General features: G+C 44.1%; 1 protein-coding gene across 1 annotated transcript in view; it reads left to right on the top strand.

The window, feature by feature from the left end:
* The window catches only part of LOC147020515 (thioredoxin-related transmembrane protein 1-like), a 45,782-nt gene extending 28,217 nt beyond the window's left edge, over positions 1-17,565 (top strand). The window contains exons 5-8 of the mRNA XM_085895911.1: positions 2,597-2,642; positions 3,105-3,206; positions 3,302-3,392; positions 16,555-17,565. Of these exons, the coding sequence (XP_085752037.1) occupies positions 2,597-2,642; positions 3,105-3,206; positions 3,302-3,392; positions 16,555-16,634 (319 nt within the window). The 3' untranslated portion in view covers positions 16,635-17,565. The remainder of the gene's footprint in view (positions 1-2,596; positions 2,643-3,104; positions 3,207-3,301; positions 3,393-16,554) is intronic.
* The last annotated feature ends 2,616 nt before the right edge of the window (positions 17,566-20,181 follow it).

The raw sequence follows: 20,181 nt of genomic DNA, 5'->3' as shown, positions 1-20,181 counted from the left end.
TGGCTTTCGGAATTGATTTCGCGTGAACGGTACCGATTTTGAAGGTTTTTCGGTTGTTGCTAGGGAACCAAAGCGTCCCGAGCAACCATCACAATTTCCAAAGCACTAGATCATAAGATGTACCTACCACCCGAGTTTGGTCAAAATCCGCCCACGTTTACTACCAATTATGCTGATGACAAACGAACAAACATCCAAACAAACAGACAGATTTACTGACAATAAGGGTCACCTATTTTGGCGACCCAACAAACAGAATATCAAACCAGAACAACCAATATACTTACTTGCAAATCTTCAATTTCGCAAACAACAGACACACACACACACACACACACACACACGCACGCATTTTAAGACCATTTTCCCCTGCCAGAGCAGGGGTTAGCCTTGTGGGCCCCATGACAATCATAGTTCCCTTTTTGAGGCAATGTTTTAATAGCTGGATACCCTTCCTGACGCCAACCCTTTAGTGGCCTCTTACGACATGCAGGGATACAGTGTACTTATTCTAACCGGGGCATACACCGGGACCAGTACACTGGTACTCATTTCACCGACCTCCGAAGGATGACAGGCTGAGTCGACCCACCCTAGTGTTAATTCAGCAGCCAACAGGGCTCAAACTCAGAACCCTAGGATCCCAAGCCAGCCACCCTAACCACTTAGCCAACACCAGGCTTTAACAAACAGACAGGGGTAAAACATAACCTTTGTCCACATTCGTTGGTGGAGGTAACTCGAGAGTTCATAGAACACCTTACCCCATGCAGTATTGAGAAAAAGGGAAGGGTCTTTTCAACTATTGCTTTGTATTTCCGAGCACAATTTATATTATCTTTGTTCATGTACTTCGAATAACAGGCACGCTGGCAACCATGCGAAGCCGATGGGTATTCTGCCCTCAAACGCGTGGCAAATTTGATCGGTCGAGATGGTGTACAATTTTGTCCGAGTACTGCTGAAGTGAAGGTTTTTGGAAGCGCAAATAAGGTGATTTGTGTTCTGCAATGGTGACATGTTATTCATTCGAAATAAAATAAACGTTTTAAAGTCTTTAGGAAAAAAAAATTGAATGTGAAGTTTACCGCCACGGATGCACCATCTTTTACACCACCTTATCTAACACGTTAAATTAGTTCTTCGGGCTTGTTGTTTGTGTTTGTGTCCTTTATGACGTCCCAAAAAACGGTGTTTCCTCTTTGGAATGATTTTCAGTTTTGTTTGACCACCAGACAGACAGGCAGACAGACATACTGAAGGAATTGCTTTACCGTGCTGTGCGCTTGTGCAAGATTCCGTACAATGTGCCAAATTCAGAGCCAAAGTACTGCAGAACTGCAGGTTTGTGTTCTGATTCATGTTCAGATTAGTGTTCTACATTGTTCGAAATATATCATTCAATTGAAGTAAAGTCGTTCCTCCATCTTAGAAACAGACCGAAAGACAGCCAGAGTGAACCAATTGCTTAAAACCCAGCCTTGCGCTATGCGTGTGGGGTAGTTAGAGTGATGTTGACTGTCTATGAATAGTAAATTGAAGAGTAAAGGCACATCCCATTTTTTCCCCTAAAAACGAAGTGTAGTGCTCGCAAACAAAGTGTAGGTGCTCGCTTTCACAGAGCACTTCATCACACGCCTTTTCATTGGCACAATAAACTGCTTTGATCCAGCCCTCTCAGGTTTACTTAATGCAAAGGATATCTTGCAAATTTATCATGTTCACCTCTTTCATGCTAAGTAATGACATCTGCCTTGGTAACAGACACATTTTGAACAGACACAAAGACACATAACAAAGCAAGATGAATTAGTATTAGATGAAATTTCTGTGCCAGTGGTGAGAAAACGATCGCAGACGTGCAGAACGTTTGTGCTTCCTGGTTCACGGCACCTGTGATTGACTTCGGCCCGTAGATTAAACAGACTTTCTCCAAATTTACTTTTTGCCGAACTTGCTTATTTAAAAAAAAAAAAACAATCACTAGATTTGACCTTTACTCGTATTTGGAGATTTGGCAATGGCAGATTAAACCCTGTGCTTTTATTTCAAAACTTCAAGCTGATATTAAAGGCTCTAAATCATCATATGGTACATGAAGTGTCGATACATTTTATTTTTCTTCACAAAATCAAGGCTCATGAGGAAGATTGAGCTGGTGGAGGATGTGAACTGACAGTGGGGCAACAGTTGAACACAATAAGCAAGGAAATGAACAAAAAGTATGATTGGAAAGGAAGCACTGCAACTTTGAAGAGGGTTCAGTTGAGAAGGGTTAATGGGGTAATAACGATTGTGGGTCGGATGGGGGATGACATGAGGCGGTACACCGCTTGCTTGAAGTCCTGGAGGGAAGAGTGCGATGACCCAGCCACATGATGGCGGTTCGACAGGTGGGAGAAGCGAGGCATAAAAGAGTTAAGGTGGGCGGTTAGCATGCGGCTATATAAAGATTATGTTTAAAGGGTGTCTAAACATTTAGAATTTTGCTAAACATTCTATTTATTATATCGATGGATATGGTGCAAAGTGTCAACATTGCAATTAAACTGCTGTTGTCATTTTTATCTGACCCTTGATCATTTATGTTTTTCAGAATGGCATGTTTAGCATCCATCATGAGATTGTCTGTTCTAGCAAAGGTGAGTTTATGACATTTCCTCTTTCCTTTGCGCTTTCCCATTGTGGATTCTTGATTATTTGAATTATTATGCTGTGCCTATATGACATGAACAATTGGGGGGAGTTGGGTGAGCTCTCTTTTTGGCCACAGTGATATCTTATCAGAAACCATTTGATGCAACGTGTCGCATGTTGTTGTGTAGCCATTGTTCTAGTTGTTCAAGGCCGTGTGCATGTGGCTGAAGAAGAAAGCGGTTTGTTCGTTTTTGCCTGTTTGTTCAGAATTTTTTTTTCAAAAATTTTCATTTAATTTAATATCCTTTTGAGGCTAAGTGGATCATTGTGTGGCATCTGCCTAACAGCTGTGGTTTGCAAAGATGCTTTTGACTTTGCTCTTGTATAATTAATTCATTCTAGTAATGCCCTATTTGTGGTGAGGCTAAACCTTTTATGTGAAATGCTTGTTTTGTGTGTTCCTTTAGGATTTGCACAATTACATCATTGAGACATTGGAGTTGCCACAGTGGATTTCTTATGCTGTGTTTGGCTTGCTTACCATTGGAGCTGGTCTCATCTTGGGCCTGGTATGCCTCTGTGTGTTGTAAAGACTGCTGGCATGTGATGTTGTATTGCTTTAATGTTGGTGTTAATGCTTTTGTTTTGATCTTTTTTTTTCCAGATATTTGTTCTGCTCTGTGAGAACTGTTTCCCATCAAATAAACAACCTTGGCGCCAGTCTCGTGCTGTCAAAGAGATTAAAACGCCAGCTGGTGAGGCTGATATTTGATGGGGGAAGTGGGGGTACATTAGAAAGGTGGGAGTTAGTTGTGTTCAATGATTAGAGATGGGATTGGAATTAGGACTGTGGTACCAAAATCTGGTGTGATAATACAGTCGGTTCACTAATGAAGATATATATATATATATATATATATATATATATATATATATATATATATATATATATATATATATATATATATATATATATATATATATATATATATATATATATATATATATATATATATATATATATATATATATATATATACACTAGCTGAAGTACCCGGTAATACCCGGGAAATTTAACTTATTTTCCTCACGCTGGTTAGACTGAGGCATTAGTTGTATGAAGAAAATTTGGAAGGCTTCTTTTATTCCTCAGATTTATGGAAGGAAGGCTTTATGCTGCCGTAATCCTCAAAGAGGTCATAGTTGAAGGCGGCCTTGAGCCACTCAATGTTTCTAGCAGCAGTGGCAACTGTGCTTTAATGTCCTGCCAAAACCCGGACCTAGAAAGCTGGAACGTGAGTTTTGTGCTTCTCTCGCCCGTCGGTGTGACGCTCTATTTGCAGTTAGGCGATGCTTTCTCTCTGCAGCCAACTCTGCTTGCCTGGCTCATTCATGAGCAGATATTATATCAGCAGTAAGACGACTCTCTCTCTCTCTCTCTCTCTCTCTCTCTCTCTCTCTCTCTCTCTCTCTCTCTCTCTCTCTCTCTCTCTCTCTCTCTCTCTCTCTCTCTCTCTGCAGCTGACTCAGCTTGCCTGGCTCTTTCATGAGCAGATCTATCAGCAGTTAGCTGTTGCCGTGCACATGCAGTTCGAGAATTCAAATAACAGGAGGAGAATGTTTATGTTTAAAAAGTCAACGAATACGAACATTTTGTATTTCAAAAAACCCTAGCGTTTTTAACCATGAAGCCTTTTGTTATGATTAATATGCCGGCGCACTATTTGAAAGCCATTTTAAAAAGAAAAAAATGGAAATTTAATTTTTTTATATATATATATATATATATATATATATATATATATATATAAATTTTTTTTCATTTTTATGGAAAGCTGCTGAGCGCATCCTGGAGCTGAATGTTAGGTCTATATGTGTGTAAAGTTTCATCAAGATCGGTTCACTGGTCAAGGAGCTTATTGGTTACAAACAAAGAGACAGACAGACAGACAGACAAACAGACAGAAGGACTGCCATAAAAAAAAAAAAAAATATATATATATATATATATATATATATATATATATATTGTTGCGAATTCGCGCCCGCCGGCGTGCGAGCGGCCACGTAACTCGAATCGCGGCACGTCGCCCACCGGACGGACAATTCCGTTGTGACCCTCTCGGACTAACGCCGGGAACTAGTCACGGGTGGGCCTTTCGGCCTCACCACGATCGTGCCAATCGGCCCCCCGCGTGGGATAGGGTTGTTCGCCAAATTCGACCTACCTAAGTACCCACACGGAGGGTAGACCGGGCGATCGCACCTCGCCGCAGGTCGAATCCGGACTCGGGCCACTTTAAGCGACCCGTTCCGTACTATCGGGATAACCGAGCGGTGTTATCGTCAACCTCGACGGTTCCGATTAATTATCGGGCATATTTAGCCCACTACCAACCCTTTACGTGAAGTAAGATGGAGATTCAATTAAAGAAAAGACGAAGCGAAATGGGAAAAACAGTTCAACATAAGGCACATTTATTCCGCGGCAAACGGAAAGCACACATATACAATTACAACAATTATGCATCAAAAGCAAATGTAACAAAAGGAACACAACAATGCAGATCTACTACCGACTACGCGAGCACACGGCAACACTGACAGTTTTACTTTACAGATGGCGCCGACAACACATATATTCAAAAGCAAAAGAAAAGGGCCACCCTCAACGACAAGGGGGCAGACGTGGTCTGTGGGCGCGAGACCGGGTAGAGCCTACCCGTTTTGTGATGAGCCGCAAAATGGCGGCGGTGCCCCGACTACGCGCTCCTCCGCGGGTTTCGTTGGAACTGCTTGGAATGGGGTGGGAACGGGGCCCCCTTTTCGCACTATCCCAGCACGGGGGGAAACAGGGGGGGTTGTTGATGCTCTGGGGAAAGAGGATAGCTGGCTTGCTTGGGTCCCGCGACGAGCGACTCCACTGCGACCTCGACCGCGATCCCGGCTTCCCCTATCTGCAGCTCCCCGACAGACTCCGAACCCCGACAGACCGACTCTCCTCCAGACCCGTCTTGACTGCTGCTGCCACACTTCGCCGCCGCCACACCTCTCCAACTCGCCCGAGCCCGAAACAGAAACTGAATTCGCCCCGCGCTCGACGCTTTATAGTACGGCAGGAGAACCCATATGCAAATTTCCGGATCAGGATGAGCTCGGGGGCGGAGCCACGCTCGCCCATTGGACGGAGGAAAAGTGGGCGTGAACCTCCCCTGATCCTCGAATTTGCATATATCGATTCTACTCCGACGCGCCTGGAGGCAGGGCCAAATCGCCCCGCGAATAATGATTGGACGGATCGGAAGTGGGCGTGTATCATTCCTGATCCGACTTTTCCTCGTAAAGGCCGCTTTTTGCACCCGCGGCTCAGCGCGCGTCCCGCACGAGGCCGGGACAGCCTGACGCTCGGTGCCCACAAGCGGTGCGGGAATGGCGGCAGAAGGAGGAGAGGTGAAGGTGGTGGAGGGTTTATTGTGGTGGTGATGGCCATGGTGACGCTTGGAATGGCGGTGATGCGATGTTTACGGGAGCGAGCCGTGACGGTAAAGGTCGTGGCTGTTGGCGTTGTTGTTGTTGTGAAGCGGCGTTGCGGTCGGTGGTTGTTGTGTGATGGCGGTTGAGACGTGGTTGGTTCAAAATAAAGATAGAACAGAAAAACGGCTATCTTAAAGGGTCGCAGCCCGAATGAATCACATTTATTCCCTCTAAACAACGGGTTTGGGGCTAACTACACATGTACTTACAGAGATATCTCACCTACGGGACCTGAATGGTGGTTTGCGAATTTCCTCAACCACAACAATATATATGTATGTATGTATATATGTATATGTATATATCTTCTTCTTCTTCTTCTTTCGGCTGCTCCCGTTAGGGGTCGCCACAGCGGATCATTCGTATGATCCGCATAGTGATTTGGCACATGTTTTACGCCGGATGCCCTTCCTGACGCAACCCTGGTCGCCTCTTACGACACAGGGATATGGTACACCTATTTTAACCGGGGTATACACCGGCCCAGTATACTGGTACTCATTTCGCTGACCTCGGAAGGATGACAGGCTGAGTCAACCCCCTGGTGTATTAATTCAGTGGCCCAACGGGGCTTGAACTCAGGACCTCTTGGATCCCAAGCCGCTGCCCTAACCACTGCGCCAACACCAGGCTCATGTATATGTGTGTGTATATATATATATATGGTCCTAATATATATATATATATATATATATATATATATATATATATATATATATATATATATATATATATATATATATATATATATATATATATATATATATTAGGGTGGTCCAAAAAAGTCGAAAAAATAGAATGTTGCTCCACAAGCTTAAAATTATTCTAATACGATCCAATAACACTCATAAATTTTTTTAGCTTGATCGGAGGTGATTTAGAGGTCGCTCCACATGATGACTTTTAGTCTCATGACTTGAATAAATTAGGGTATGGTCAGGTACGATTACGGGTACTTCTGGATGTCCGAGGTGGAAATGGAGTGCATTTTCGAACTTTATGGGGTCGATTTACTTGAAGAAATGACTGCACTGACATTGAATTCACGACCATTTCGAAAATATGACCTAAAACAAGATTTATCATTACTAGAGCTGAGTAACTAATCCTACTCCTTTCGATATTTTCTAATATATAATTAATTTGTTGTCCGTCTAAACATTTCTTAGAGTAAATCGACCCCACTGAGTTCGAAAATGCAGTCCATTTTCACCTAGGAAGTTCAGAAGTGTATGGATTCGCATCTCACCATACCCTAATTTCTCAATCAATGGAATTACAAACTATTAGAATATTTCGTCTCATCTATCTATAATTCCAGCAATCTCTTTGTGTGTGTCTGTCTGTCTGTCTGTCTGTTTGTCTGCGACCGCCGTTTCTCGACGACCGCTGGTCCGATCTCATTGAAACTTGCCAGGAATATTGCCGGGGAGCCGCGGATGTGCCTTTTCGAGGTTTGATATCAATCGGACGAGTTCCAAGACATCCACCGGCAACATCAAGGATGGTGGTCTTGAAGGCACTCCACAACTCTTCAGGACCCCCCAAAGCACCCAGACCCCCAAGTGTCCACTCAGCCTGTTCGCAAACTCCTCAGCGACTCTCTCATCCCTGAGCTTGCCAACATCCAGCCTAGGCTGGATGGTACCATTCTCCAGGATTTAAGGTGCAGCTTTAGAATTGCTACAACAAGCCTGTGGTCAGTATTGAGGAACTGAGCACTCCGGTAGACCCTGCAGTTCTGGATCATCCTCCAGCGACCGTCAATGAGGACATGGTCAATCTCCTTTGCCGCACCGCCAGCGTTGGAATACCAAGTCCAGCGATGAGCTTGTGGGCGCTGAAACCATGAACCAGCCACCCTAAGTCCATGACTTCTTGCAAAGTCAAGGAAGTTAGTGCTATTCTGGTTCATAGTTCCTGACCCATGGGGACCAACACACATCTCATAACCATCCCTATCAGTTCCAGTCGATGCATTGAAATCCCCCAAGACTAGAAGTGTATCTCGTCTGGGGCACTGATCAACCACAGACTCTAGCGTGGCGTAGAATGCATCCTTCACAGTGAGATCACTCGCCTCAGTTGGAGCATAAACAGAGACCAGGGAAATGACACCTAAGGAGTGACGAATCCTTAATCTCATAATACGCTTGTTGACCGGTGTTACCTCAATTATCATTGGGGTCAGCTTATTGGACACAGCCACACCAACTCCTTGGGTATGGCAACCATCAGAGCGACCAGACCAATAGTAGGTGTAACCACTCACCATTATCTCGCCGCAATCCGGTCTCCGAACCTCAGAGAGAGCTGCAATCCCGATGTCCAAACGCTTGAGCTCAGATGATAACAGAGACAGGTGATCATCCTCTCTTCGGGATAGGACATTCCAGACACCCACTCGAAGGGACCGCCTCAGGTTAACCCAAGAAGACCGCCGTCTGGTGGACGACACCTCAGCACCACTCCGACACTCTCCCGCAATCTGACCCAGGGATTTTTTTTTTGGGGGGGGGGGGTGGAAATCACTTAAAATATGTGGATATGCAAAAAAAAAATTTTTTTTTCTCTAACAATTTTTTTTTGGGGGGGGGTTGGAAATCACTTAAAACATGTAGGAATGCAAAAAAAAAGTTTTTTTCTCTATTTTTTGGGGTGGGGGTAGCAATTTTTTTTGGGGGGGGTTGGAAATCACTTAAAACTTTAGAAATGCAAAAAAAAATTTCTCCAATTTTTTTGGGGGAGGGGGGGTAACAATCTTTTTTGGAGGGGGTTGGAAATCACTTAAAACATGTAGAAATGCAAAAAAAAAAAATTTTTTCTCTAAACAATTTTTTTTTGGGGGGGGGGGCAAGTCCAAAATTTAATGGCATGATCCTTGGACCATACCTAACACCCCCACCAAGTTTCGTCGAAATCCGTCGAGGAGTTTTTTCCGTAATACTGTTCACAAACAAACAAACAAACAAGCAGTCATAGGCTGGTACTTACGAAATCGTCAACTTGACCTCTGACCTTGTCTAATAAAAGCTGTCTCTCGAGAAGGTAGCGGCGCAAACTAGAAGTTTCTACAATGATTCTGTACCAAACCATCAAAAATCGAATGTTTTGGATATATGACCTCACCGTGACCTTGACCTTTGACCGATTTTGACCAAAATCTAATCAGCGCTAGCCATCACCCTCCTGAATCACGTGGTGTAATTTGACATTGGTAGTTTCTTCCGTTCTCGAGTTATCTGTACCAAACCATCAAAAATCGGATATTTGACCTCACTGTGACCTTGACCTTTGACCAATTTCGACCAAAATCTAATCAGCACTTGCCATCACCCTTCTGAATCACGTGGTGTAATTTGACATTGGTAGCTTCTTCCGTTCTCGAGTTATCGTGCCTACAAACAAACAAACAAACATACAAACAAACAAACAGAAACGGAAGTCATCAATATAGTTACGAAATCTTTATATTTCGTCAGTAACAAACAGAAAGGGGTGAAAACAGTAACCTCCATCCATCTTCGAAGATGGCGGAGGTTAATGAGTAGGATTAGTTACTCAACTCCAGTAATGATAAATCTTGTTCTAGGTCATATTTTCGAAATGGTCGTGAATTCAATGTCGGTGCAGTCATTTCTTAGAGTAAATCGGCCCCATGGAGTTCGAAAATGCACTCAATTTCCACCTCGGACATCCAGATGTACCCGTAATCGTACCTGACCATACCGTAATTTAACCAACTCATGAAACTAAAAGTCGTCATATGGAGCGACCTCTAAATCACCTCCAATCAATTAAAAAATGTTTATGCGCGTTGTGGAATAATTGTTGTGTGGTTGTGGAATAAGTCATAGTGGAATAATTTAAGGCTTGTGGAGACGTCTAAATGTTTTTGTTTTTTTTTGCTGTTTTTGGACCACCCTCATATATATATATATATATATATATATATATATATATATATATATATATATATATATATATATATATATATATATGCATATATATATATATATATATTGTTACGAATTAGCCGTTTCGGACAGCCACGCACGACCGCTTAAGGTCCAACCGCAGTCGCACGTCTGCCGAAAACCGGACTTCAGTCGTAACTTCCGGACAACTCCGGAAACCTGCTTCGGGTGCCTTAACGCACCATAAACTGTAAATATTCTGTCCACGCGGTCAGGGTTAATCGCCTAATCTCGATATACCTAATTATCCGCGCAGACAGAAGTACCGAGAATTTATACCTCGACGGAACTCGTACGAAAACGAGCCGCTATGCGCGCTCGTTCCGTGTGCGATGCCGAGCGGTTTTAATCGCCAAGTTCCGTCGGACCAATTGACGACTTTAATTTGGCTTTAATAACCGGCTAATTTCCCGAACGCGCCGTGGAAGTCAATGGGAGGAAATGACGCAACGAGCAGATTGACATTCAAACAATGGGGGCATTTATTTAAACAGGCAAGCAATCAATGGGGGAAGGGGACATGACACAAGCAAAGCCTACAGCCGATGTCTATTATGTACAGGCACGCACTTAACCACAATTATACTTATAAAGACAAGGCGCCACAGAACACTTTCATACAAAACCCCAGAAAAGAAACCAGCTTGTGAGCCTTTATTCCAACTCGGAGCCTGGGTGACCGAAGGCTCACAAGAGGCCTGACCGCCCCTTGTGATGGCTCAAAGGTCTTCGGGTCGGTGACTCCGGATGTTCCTGTTTGGCCCTTATGTCGCTGCGCGCCAGTCGCTTAGGGGCCGGGCGGCTTGAGCAGCTTGTCGAGCGGCTTGCTCGGTTCCCCTCGGTCGTCCGGCCTCCACTGCGGCCTGGTTGGTCGGGCCTGGCCGGCGACGCGCTCGGCGGAGTGAAAGGGGTCTTTTTGCTCTTTTAGAGTTGATGCTCTTCATGTCCCGTTCACTACCTCAGCGTCGCTTGACCGTCTCAGGGCCGTTCGCCAGGACCACGACGCAGCTGCTCGACTCCAGAGAAGGACGAATACCCCGAGTGCCCGCTTCTCCGTGCTGCCGCCACCGTCTGCCTCCTCCCCCGAATGCGTGCTCCATGTGCCTTCCTCTCCCACGACTGCCCGTCTCCAGAGAGCGATGAATCTGCCGAACTTGTTCGAGTCCCGCCCTTATATTGGCCCGGGGCTAGCCGCTCTTTGATCTCTCACCCGAGGCCGGGCTCTGCCCACTTTTCACCTCTGACATCTCACCCCTGGAAAGCCTCGCTGGGAACCCCGTGTTCGACGTCACGGGTTGGTGTTGGGGAAACCCTCGTTTTGATCTGATTATGTAAATCGGCTCGTGCCGCGGCAGTTCGCTGCGGGCCACAATGGCGGCTGGTGCGGAGGGAGCATTGTTTGTCGATGATGATGGAGTTTTTGTTGGAGATGATGGCGTTTTTGTTGGAGATGATGGCGTTGCGATGTTTGTAGGAGATGATGGCATTGCGATGTTTGTTGGAGATTATGGCGTTTTTGTAGGTGTTTCGAAATTAAAGAAGGAGAAAGAATAGCAGCTACCTCAAAGATTCGCAGCCCGGCACACGAACAAACCCCTTTACACATCGGTGTGGATTCTACCTGAAACACTTACTTATCGAAATAGCTGATCTTCGGGGAACCTGAATGGTGTTTTGTGAATTTCCACCACCGCAACAATATATATTGTTACAGATTTTAGAATCCGGTCTGATGAATGCATCCACACATCCAGGTCCTCGGACAGTTATTTCCTTAAATGGATGTTCAGATTAGCCACATCCCCATGTCTAATGGGATCTTAAATGTGATGCATTGAGAAGGGTAAAGGATAGATCCCCTTTCTTATGGGAAGCTTTTTTTCTTTACGACAGACACGTTCACACAAATTTCTTTCACGATCTCTGAAGCCCGCCCCCATTCTTCCTCAGCGGCAATCTTTCGTGAGCACCGACACCCGCCTTTTTTGAGAGCGCACGGGTCGTCATGGTAACCGTGCCCCAGTGGGGCGGGGTGAGCTTGGGGCGGACGGCACCCCGCGGTGACGGCCCGAGGATATAAAAACGAGCGAGAGGTACGTTCCCCAGAGAAAAAGTCTGAAGAGAAAAAGTCCGAAGAGACAAAGTCCGAGGAGAAAAAGTGAGGAGAGAAAGGAGTGGAAAAAAGCGTTCTGAAGAGAAAAGCATGAGGGGAGGAAAAGCGAAACGAGAGAGGAAAAAGCAAAGGGTGAGAGAAGTGACCAAGAAGCGGGTGTCTGACCAGCGCCGACGAGACACAATTCGCCCTTCCGAGTGCTTCGGCAAGCGAGCGCGTGGTACGCGTGTGGGTGTGAGAAGCGCCGCCAACAACTGATGCACGGGTCGATCACCAACAACACCAGGGTCGAAACCCGCAATGGACGATCTCGGTGCCCTCCAGACTTCGACTGGTGTTCAAGGCTGCCCCGCGAGAGGGTGCACGGCAAAGCTGGTTGCTGGCCACGGACGTGACACGCACACACGCATTTTCGGGACGTTTTCGCTTCACGGACGACTTTCTGGTGAGCGAGACGATTCTTCCCCCCCCCCTCCCCCTGAATGATCCATTGCGTACCCATGTCTGTGTTTACCTGTAAGTAAAGCAACCCCCCGATAAGTATCTGCTCTTTGTCTCTTTCCTGGCATTTTGATTAATTTTGCTTTGAAATTCATTCTTTATTTACCTCAGAAAATAAAAAGTTCTTTTTATTTATTTATTTTGTCATCAATAAATTATTTGTCGATTTCCAACCTGTCCGTGTTTGTCCTTTCCTTCCATTGGTCGAGCATTGTCCGAACCAAGATAGACTGGGAGGTAATATCACAGATTTGACCAAAAATATCGTCGGCACGCACCAGCGGTTAAAACGCTCGGCCGCCCCAATTAAAATCTAATCAGATAGCATTGGTGCTTTGCCAAGGGCGCGCTCCCCGCTCAGGTAACCACGTGACCTCCAGTTAAACGGAATAATTAGACGGCGGACACTGAAACTCGTGGTTGACTGGGTGGCGTTCGTGGTTTTAAAACAACCCACCGTACTATAACATTAATTGTGAGTGGTGGCCCCAGGTCGGCTCTACCGATGACAACCGGGGATTAATCCCCCCGAGTGACAAGCTGGTGTCTCGGTACCCATGACCGCAACAATATATATGTATGTATGTATATATATATATATATATATATATATATATATATATATATATATATATATATATATATATATATATATATATATATATATATATATATATATATATATATATATATATACAGTGGGGAGAACAAGTATTTGATAAACTGCCGATTCTGCAGGTTTTCCCACTTACAAAGCACGTTGAGGTCTGTAATTTTTATCATAGGAACACTTCAACTGTGAAAGATAGAATCGAAAAAAAAAATCCTGAAAATCACATTGTATGATTTTTAAATAATTAATTTGCATTTTATTGCATGAAATAAGTATTTGATCACCTACCAACCAGTAAGAATTCCGGCTCTCACAGACCTGTTAGTTTTGTCTTTAAGAAGCCCTCCCATTCTCCACTCATTACCTGTATTAACTGCACCTGTTTGAACTCGTTATCTGCATAAAAGACAGCTGTCCACACTCAATCAATCAGACTCCAACCTCTCCACAATGGGCAAGACCAGAGAGCTGTCTCAGGACATCAGGGACAAAATTGTAGACTTGCACAAGGCTGGGATGGGCTACAGGACAATAGGCAAGCAGCTTGGTTAAAACGCAGCAACTGTTGGCGCAATTATTAGAATATGGAAGAAGTTCAAGATAACAGTCAATCTCCCTCGGTCTGGGGCTCCATGCAAGATCTCACCTCGTGGAGCCTCAATGATCATGAGAAAGGTGAGGGATCAGCCCAGAACTACGCGGCAGGACCTGGTCAATGACCTGAAGAGAGCTGGGACCACAGTATCAAAGAAAACCATAAGTAACACTACGCCGCCATGGATTAAAATCCTGCAGTGCACGCAAGGTCCCTCTGCTCAAGCCAGCGCATGTCCAGGCCCGTCTGAAGTTTCGCAATAACTATCTGGATGATCCAGAGGAGGAATGGGAGAAGGTCATGTGGTCTGATGAGACCAAAATAGAGCTTTTTGGTTTAAACTCCACTCGCCGTGTTTGGAGGAAGAAGAAGGATGAGTACAACCCCAAGAACACCATCCCAACCGTGAAGCATGGAGGTGGAAACATCATTCTTTGGGGATGCTTTTCTGCAAAGGGGACAGGACGACTGCACCGTATTGAGGGGAGGATGGATGGGGCCATGCATCGTGAGATCTTGGCCAACAACCTCCTTCCCTCAACAAGAGCATTGAAGATGGGGCGTGGCTGGGTCTTCCAGCATGACAACGACCCGAAATACACAGCCAGGGCAACTAAAGAGTGGCTCCGTAAGAAGCATCTCAAGGTCCTGGAGTGGCCGAGCCAGTCTCCAGACCTGAACCCAATAGAAAATCTTTGGAGGGAGCTGAAAGTCTGTGTTGCCCAGCGACAGCCCCGAAACCTGAAGGATCTGGAGAAGATCTGTATGGAGGAGTGGGCCAAAATCCCTGCTGCAGTCTGTGCAAACCTGGTTAAGAACTATAGGAAACGTCTGATCTCTGTAATTGCAAACACTGGTTTCTGTACCAAATATTAAGTTCTGTTTTTCTGATGTATCAAATACTTATTTCATGCAATAAAATGCAAATTAATTATTTAAAAATCGTACAATGTGATTTTAAGTATTTTTTTTTAGATTCCGTCTTTCACAGTTGAAGTGAACCTATGATAAAAATTACAGACCTCTACGTGCTTTGTAAGTGGGAAAACCTGCAAAATCGGCAGTGTATCAAATACTTGTTCTCCCCTGTGTGTGTGTGTGTGTGTATGTGTGTGTGTGTGTGTGTGTGTGTGTGTGTGTGTGTGTATGTGTGTGTGTGTGTGTGTGTGTGTGTGTGTGTGTGTGTGTGTGTGTGTGTGTGTATGTGTATATATATAGCAGCCTGTGGCTGCTGGTTGCATCATTGGTTGGGACGCGGCTCTGCTGCAATGCAGTTTCCCCCTTACCAGTACACTGGTGCTCATTTTGCCGACCTCGGAAGGATGACAGGCTGAGTTAACCACCAGGTGTATTTTAATTCAGTGGCCGACAGAGCTTGAACTCAGGACCCTAGGATCCCAAGCCACCACCCTAACCACTAAGCCAACACCAGGCATATATACATATATATGCTTGGTTGTTAGGGTACCCCCCCCCCCAAAATTATCCAGCATATTCTTCTTTCCTTTTCACACTCGCATCTAAGTTGTCTGGCCTGGGTTCTAATCTCAACCCAGCTACAAACTGCCACCCCAATGTTTCCCCAGGCAAGGTGATTCATCAATATGTGTCGTCCCTCGGATAGATGTTAAACTGGGTGTCCCTTCTGCCGGCATCAGTTGGTGGATGTTAAAGAGTAGGCGAGCTATCACTGGTACCCTGGCCAGATCGCCGGCACCCTTCCTTGTTTGACGCTCAACATTTAAAGAGGATAGAGCATGGACAAACAACCATAGGTTGGCAATCATAGTTGAGGCTTTGATAGGCCCAATGGCCTCCTGTGTTGAAGTTCCTTGTCAGGGAACTTGTATTACTATTAGCTCACCTGCACTTTAGTAGAGTGAGTGAGTCAGTCATTATCGCTTGAACCAAACACACGATTTTGATTAAACTTGGCAACAAGCTTCATCACCCATGATGTACCAAAGTTTATCAACCACATCAAAATCTGTGCTCATTAAGGGAGTGTTGCAGGGGGGGGGAGGGGAGGTAGGTATTTGACCCCCCAAAATAGGTATATGCTCTCCTCTCCAAAACTACACACATGATTTTGATGAAATTTGACCACAACCTTCATCGCCCGTGATGTACTAAGGTTTGTGCACAGCATAAAAAAAAATCAGGGTCTATGGGGGTCTGCGGGGGGGTTTGAGTGACTGTTGCCCCTGATCCAGGTGAGCTTCAGGACGCACGGTCCTATTTTTATTATTATTATAGTCGCCCACATACACAGTGTAATATACATCATGGCATCAACACTAGTCTGAATGAATTTAGCTTCACGTAAAAAAGTGCATTCGAGGGAAAATATTTAATTATGCCTTTAGTGTTTTGGTCCATCAGTGGGAGGTGCAGTGTACTGATGGACAATGCATTGATGTCATAGTGGTTTGGTGCAATGTTGTCCTCCGTGATGAAAATGTTCCCATTGATCCTCTGAAAATATTCCTCTTATGATGAAAACGTTTTCGTTTCTGGTTGTTCACATTTTGAGAAGTGGACCGTACCAAAAATGTATTCTGCTATGATGTGCTTCTTCTGACAGCTGATGATCAGCAGACTGGAGAAGCACCGGGCAAGGTGGACGGAGAGGTGCGCCATCGTCCTGCTGCTCGTGTGGACTAAGGACATCTCGTTATCCTACCAGGTTCCCTTTCGCAAAAGAAGATTTCAAAACGACGAGCTTGCTGGATTACATTGCATGTTTGTGCTTTTTTGATTTGTTGGTTTTCCCCATCGATTCATTGACGTGTTTTGTATTGCAATGTATTCTGTTTGACATCAAATCAGTTTGTAATTCTACTAAGTATTGTAATTGATTTTCTTTGACTTGAATAATTTTTCGAGTATTCGGAATGATGGAATGTGAACAACGTGACACGTTTGTTTGCAGAAATCGTGTGTCCAGGCCATCTTCATGTTACACCCAGAGATGGTGTGTACATTTAAAAGAATTAATTTGGGGAGAAGAGTAGAAAGGGGAGGGTTGGGGAAGAGGAGAAAAGGCAATTGGGATTTTGAGTAAATTGCCATTTTTTTGCATACTTAATATATAGATGCCACTTTGTAGTTAATCTGATTGAGAAGTCTGTCGGGTTGAATTTCAAGTCACTGGCACATTTTCAGTATTCCCCTTTGTGTGGTTTTATTGTTATCGTGCAGCAGGTGGTTATCCATTGTTCTCGTGTCTGAATATGGACGTGTTACCGCTCAGGCTGTGGTAAGCATTGTTGTTTGATATGAAGGATAGAATGATACTTAAGGATAACTTGCTTTGTTCACTTGGACCAAAGTTTTTACCACAAATGGTAAGTGTTTGTATTTGTTACTGGAATAAGTGTATTACGACGACTCAATTGTCTTCAGAACAGAAGTTGCTATGTTACTTTGTTGAACGAAACAAACCTGGCTGCAATGCTGTGACTATAAAATGCCAACCCGATGACAAAGTGAAATGGCAACAGGCAAATGGTTTTTTGTTTTTTTTTTTAATCTTATTTGCTCCTTTTGCTATAATTACCTTCAAACTCCAAATAAAGCCTGTTTTTATTGGCAATGGCCTTTCCAATTTGCTCTCATCTGATCTCCAGCCGTGCAGGTTCTCTGCCGTTTAAAAGGCCATGGCGAGATTTCTTTTTACATCAGCGGAAAGTGCTCGGTGTTATTGATGTTGAATACGTTTTTACACCAATTATCAAGTGACTGTTTCGTACATCGGGAACAGTCGTGAAAATAATAGCTCATCATCGCTTTGTACAGCGGACACCCGACACTGATCTTATGTGACATAGGGAGAGTACCCTTAAAGGAGCTATTTCTAACTACGTGAAAGGTGTTTAGAAGCTGCGACAATTATAGTTTTACCTGCCTCCTAACACTTGGGAAAGTGATGTTCACACCAAAAACCAGGGAAATAGTAGTTGCGAGATGAAGAGATCATAACCACAAAGCTTGTAGTGAATTGTTTGAATCTCCTTTTCCCATTATCTTCCCAGCAGTAGTTAAATTTTGGAATTTGGTTTGGGTGCCAATGTAATTATATTCTGTACTCTTTATGAAAGGCGCCATGGGATTGTTAATGCCAACCAGCTGAATGTGAGCAGACGGTATAAGGCGAGATAAACGTCCTCTTGGAAATTGTGGCAAATCAGCAGAGCAACAGTTAATAGTCTGGTTTTACTCCACCAGAAATCGACTCCAAATTAGAGAACCTGTCAACAATAGTCAGCATTGTTAGCATGAGGCTGTGGGTGGCTTAGTTCGACACGCCAAGTGAAGGAATGAACGAACACGGAAAGAGAGGAGAGGAAGAAGCATAGTAACTTGCAAGAAGAGGGTTCGGGTTGGGGGTGGGAGTTTATGGGGGTAGAGAAGATCGTGGATAGGGATGAGAGATGACATGTGATGGTGGTGTACTACCAACTTGAAACTTTGAAGGTCAGAGTGGGATTGAACAGCCTCTGGAATACAGTTCAACAAACAGGAGAAAATAGGAACAATAGAGGAGGGGTGGGCAGAGGTGTTGATTTTGGGAATGTAATTAGGAGGAGGTAAATGGAAGAGTGTAACCAAGGGGGGTTAATAGAGAATTGCATGAGTCCCGGAGGAGCTGTGGAGAGTGAATAAGGAAATGGAACGCGGAAGAGTAAGAAAGTTCAGAAGCTGAGTACAAGCTTCAATGTGGGGTTATGGTGAGCTAACAGCTTGATGATCAAAGGGAGGTGCGTGCAGGATTGTCCATAAAAATATTTGGGAGTTAGGGCATTGGAGATGGATGAACAGGAGAAAAGTGGAGGGAAGCTGTCAGTCTAGATTTAGGTCAGCAAACAAGCAGTGGGTTGGAGGATGAACCGGTTTCTTTGTGTGTGTGAGATGATTTGTGTGTGTGAGATGATGATGACAGCTGTTAGCACAATATGATGATGCAAGTTGTTTGCGCGAGATAACGATGACTTGTTTGTGTGAGATGAGAATATAGTTGGTGAAGAAATGAAAACACCTGCCAAATTATTCATTGATGGGTGAGCAGGCACTGTGCCTCACCATCCTATTGGGACAAAGCAATGATGTTTCAGGCCTTGGTCTGTACTGTTCTGTCCGAGCTTCTGCCCAAAGTGGAGAGCCAAACTCAAATGAGAGCCGACATCCTTTTGCTCTCACGAACTTTATGTCGATGTAAAAATCAACAGCTCAAATGCCTTGTATTTTGATAGGGTCTTATGAGCACCAAAGATTGACAAGATTGTCAGTTATTTGAGACCAACTTCAAATTTTGGTCTAGTCTGATGGTGAGGTGAAAACCTCCATTGACTAGATCTCTGTGTTTCGATGGTTACAGAACATTTGGGGATATGACATGCAATTATTCATGAGAGATAGAGAATTATTTCGACGAAACTTGGTGGGGGGATTAGGTATGGTCCAAGGATCATGCCATTAGATTTTGGACTTGGTCCAAAGTCTAATATGGCCGCTAACGGCGGCCATTTTGAAAAGATATTTGAATTTTTGTGTTTGCATTTCTACATGTTTTAAGTGATTTCCACCCCCCCCCCCCAAAGAAAAAAATTGTTAGAGAAAAAAAAAATTTTGCAACTTTTTTCCAACAAAATTTAGATTTTTTTTTTTTGCATTTCTACATGTTATAAGTGATTTCCAACAAAAAACATGCCAAAATTATAATTGCGGCTGATTTTGGAACTTCAGGAAGATATACCCATGTAAAATCAATTTCTGTCTCAAGGAATCCAGTTATGACGAATGAATTGAGTATGTAAAAGGGAAAGTTGCAAACTATAACTCTGTGAGCACTATTGACGTCAAATTGAATGAATAGGATATCAGGTTCACTTGAGTGACCTCGCAGTATTGGCGGCGGAGGTTTTGCACTCTACCGAGTGCTCCCCCTCTAGTTGATTTATGTTTTTTAACCACAGAAAACCAACACCCCGAGTACAACCACCAGTTTTCAACTCATTCCATCCAGTGATTCAGGAGTGCATAGAAATCAAACGAATGAACAAACAGACATTTCTGGAATTATTGCATAGATTTTTCTTTGTAAACAAACTCGAGACTCATGGAAGGGCTAGAACAGAGCAGTTGAAACACAGGCGAAAGCTGTGAACACACCAACAGCAGGGTAGACGGACACTTGGAGGAAGAATGAAAG

This window comes from Eptatretus burgeri, chromosome 9, assembly GCF_056783735.1.
Source record: "Eptatretus burgeri isolate ZD-2024b chromosome 9, Ebu_testis_v1, whole genome shotgun sequence".
Lineage (NCBI taxonomy): Eukaryota > Metazoa > Chordata > Myxini > Myxiniformes > Myxinidae > Eptatretus > Eptatretus burgeri.
This window is presented reverse-complemented; position numbering and strand designations above follow the sequence as displayed.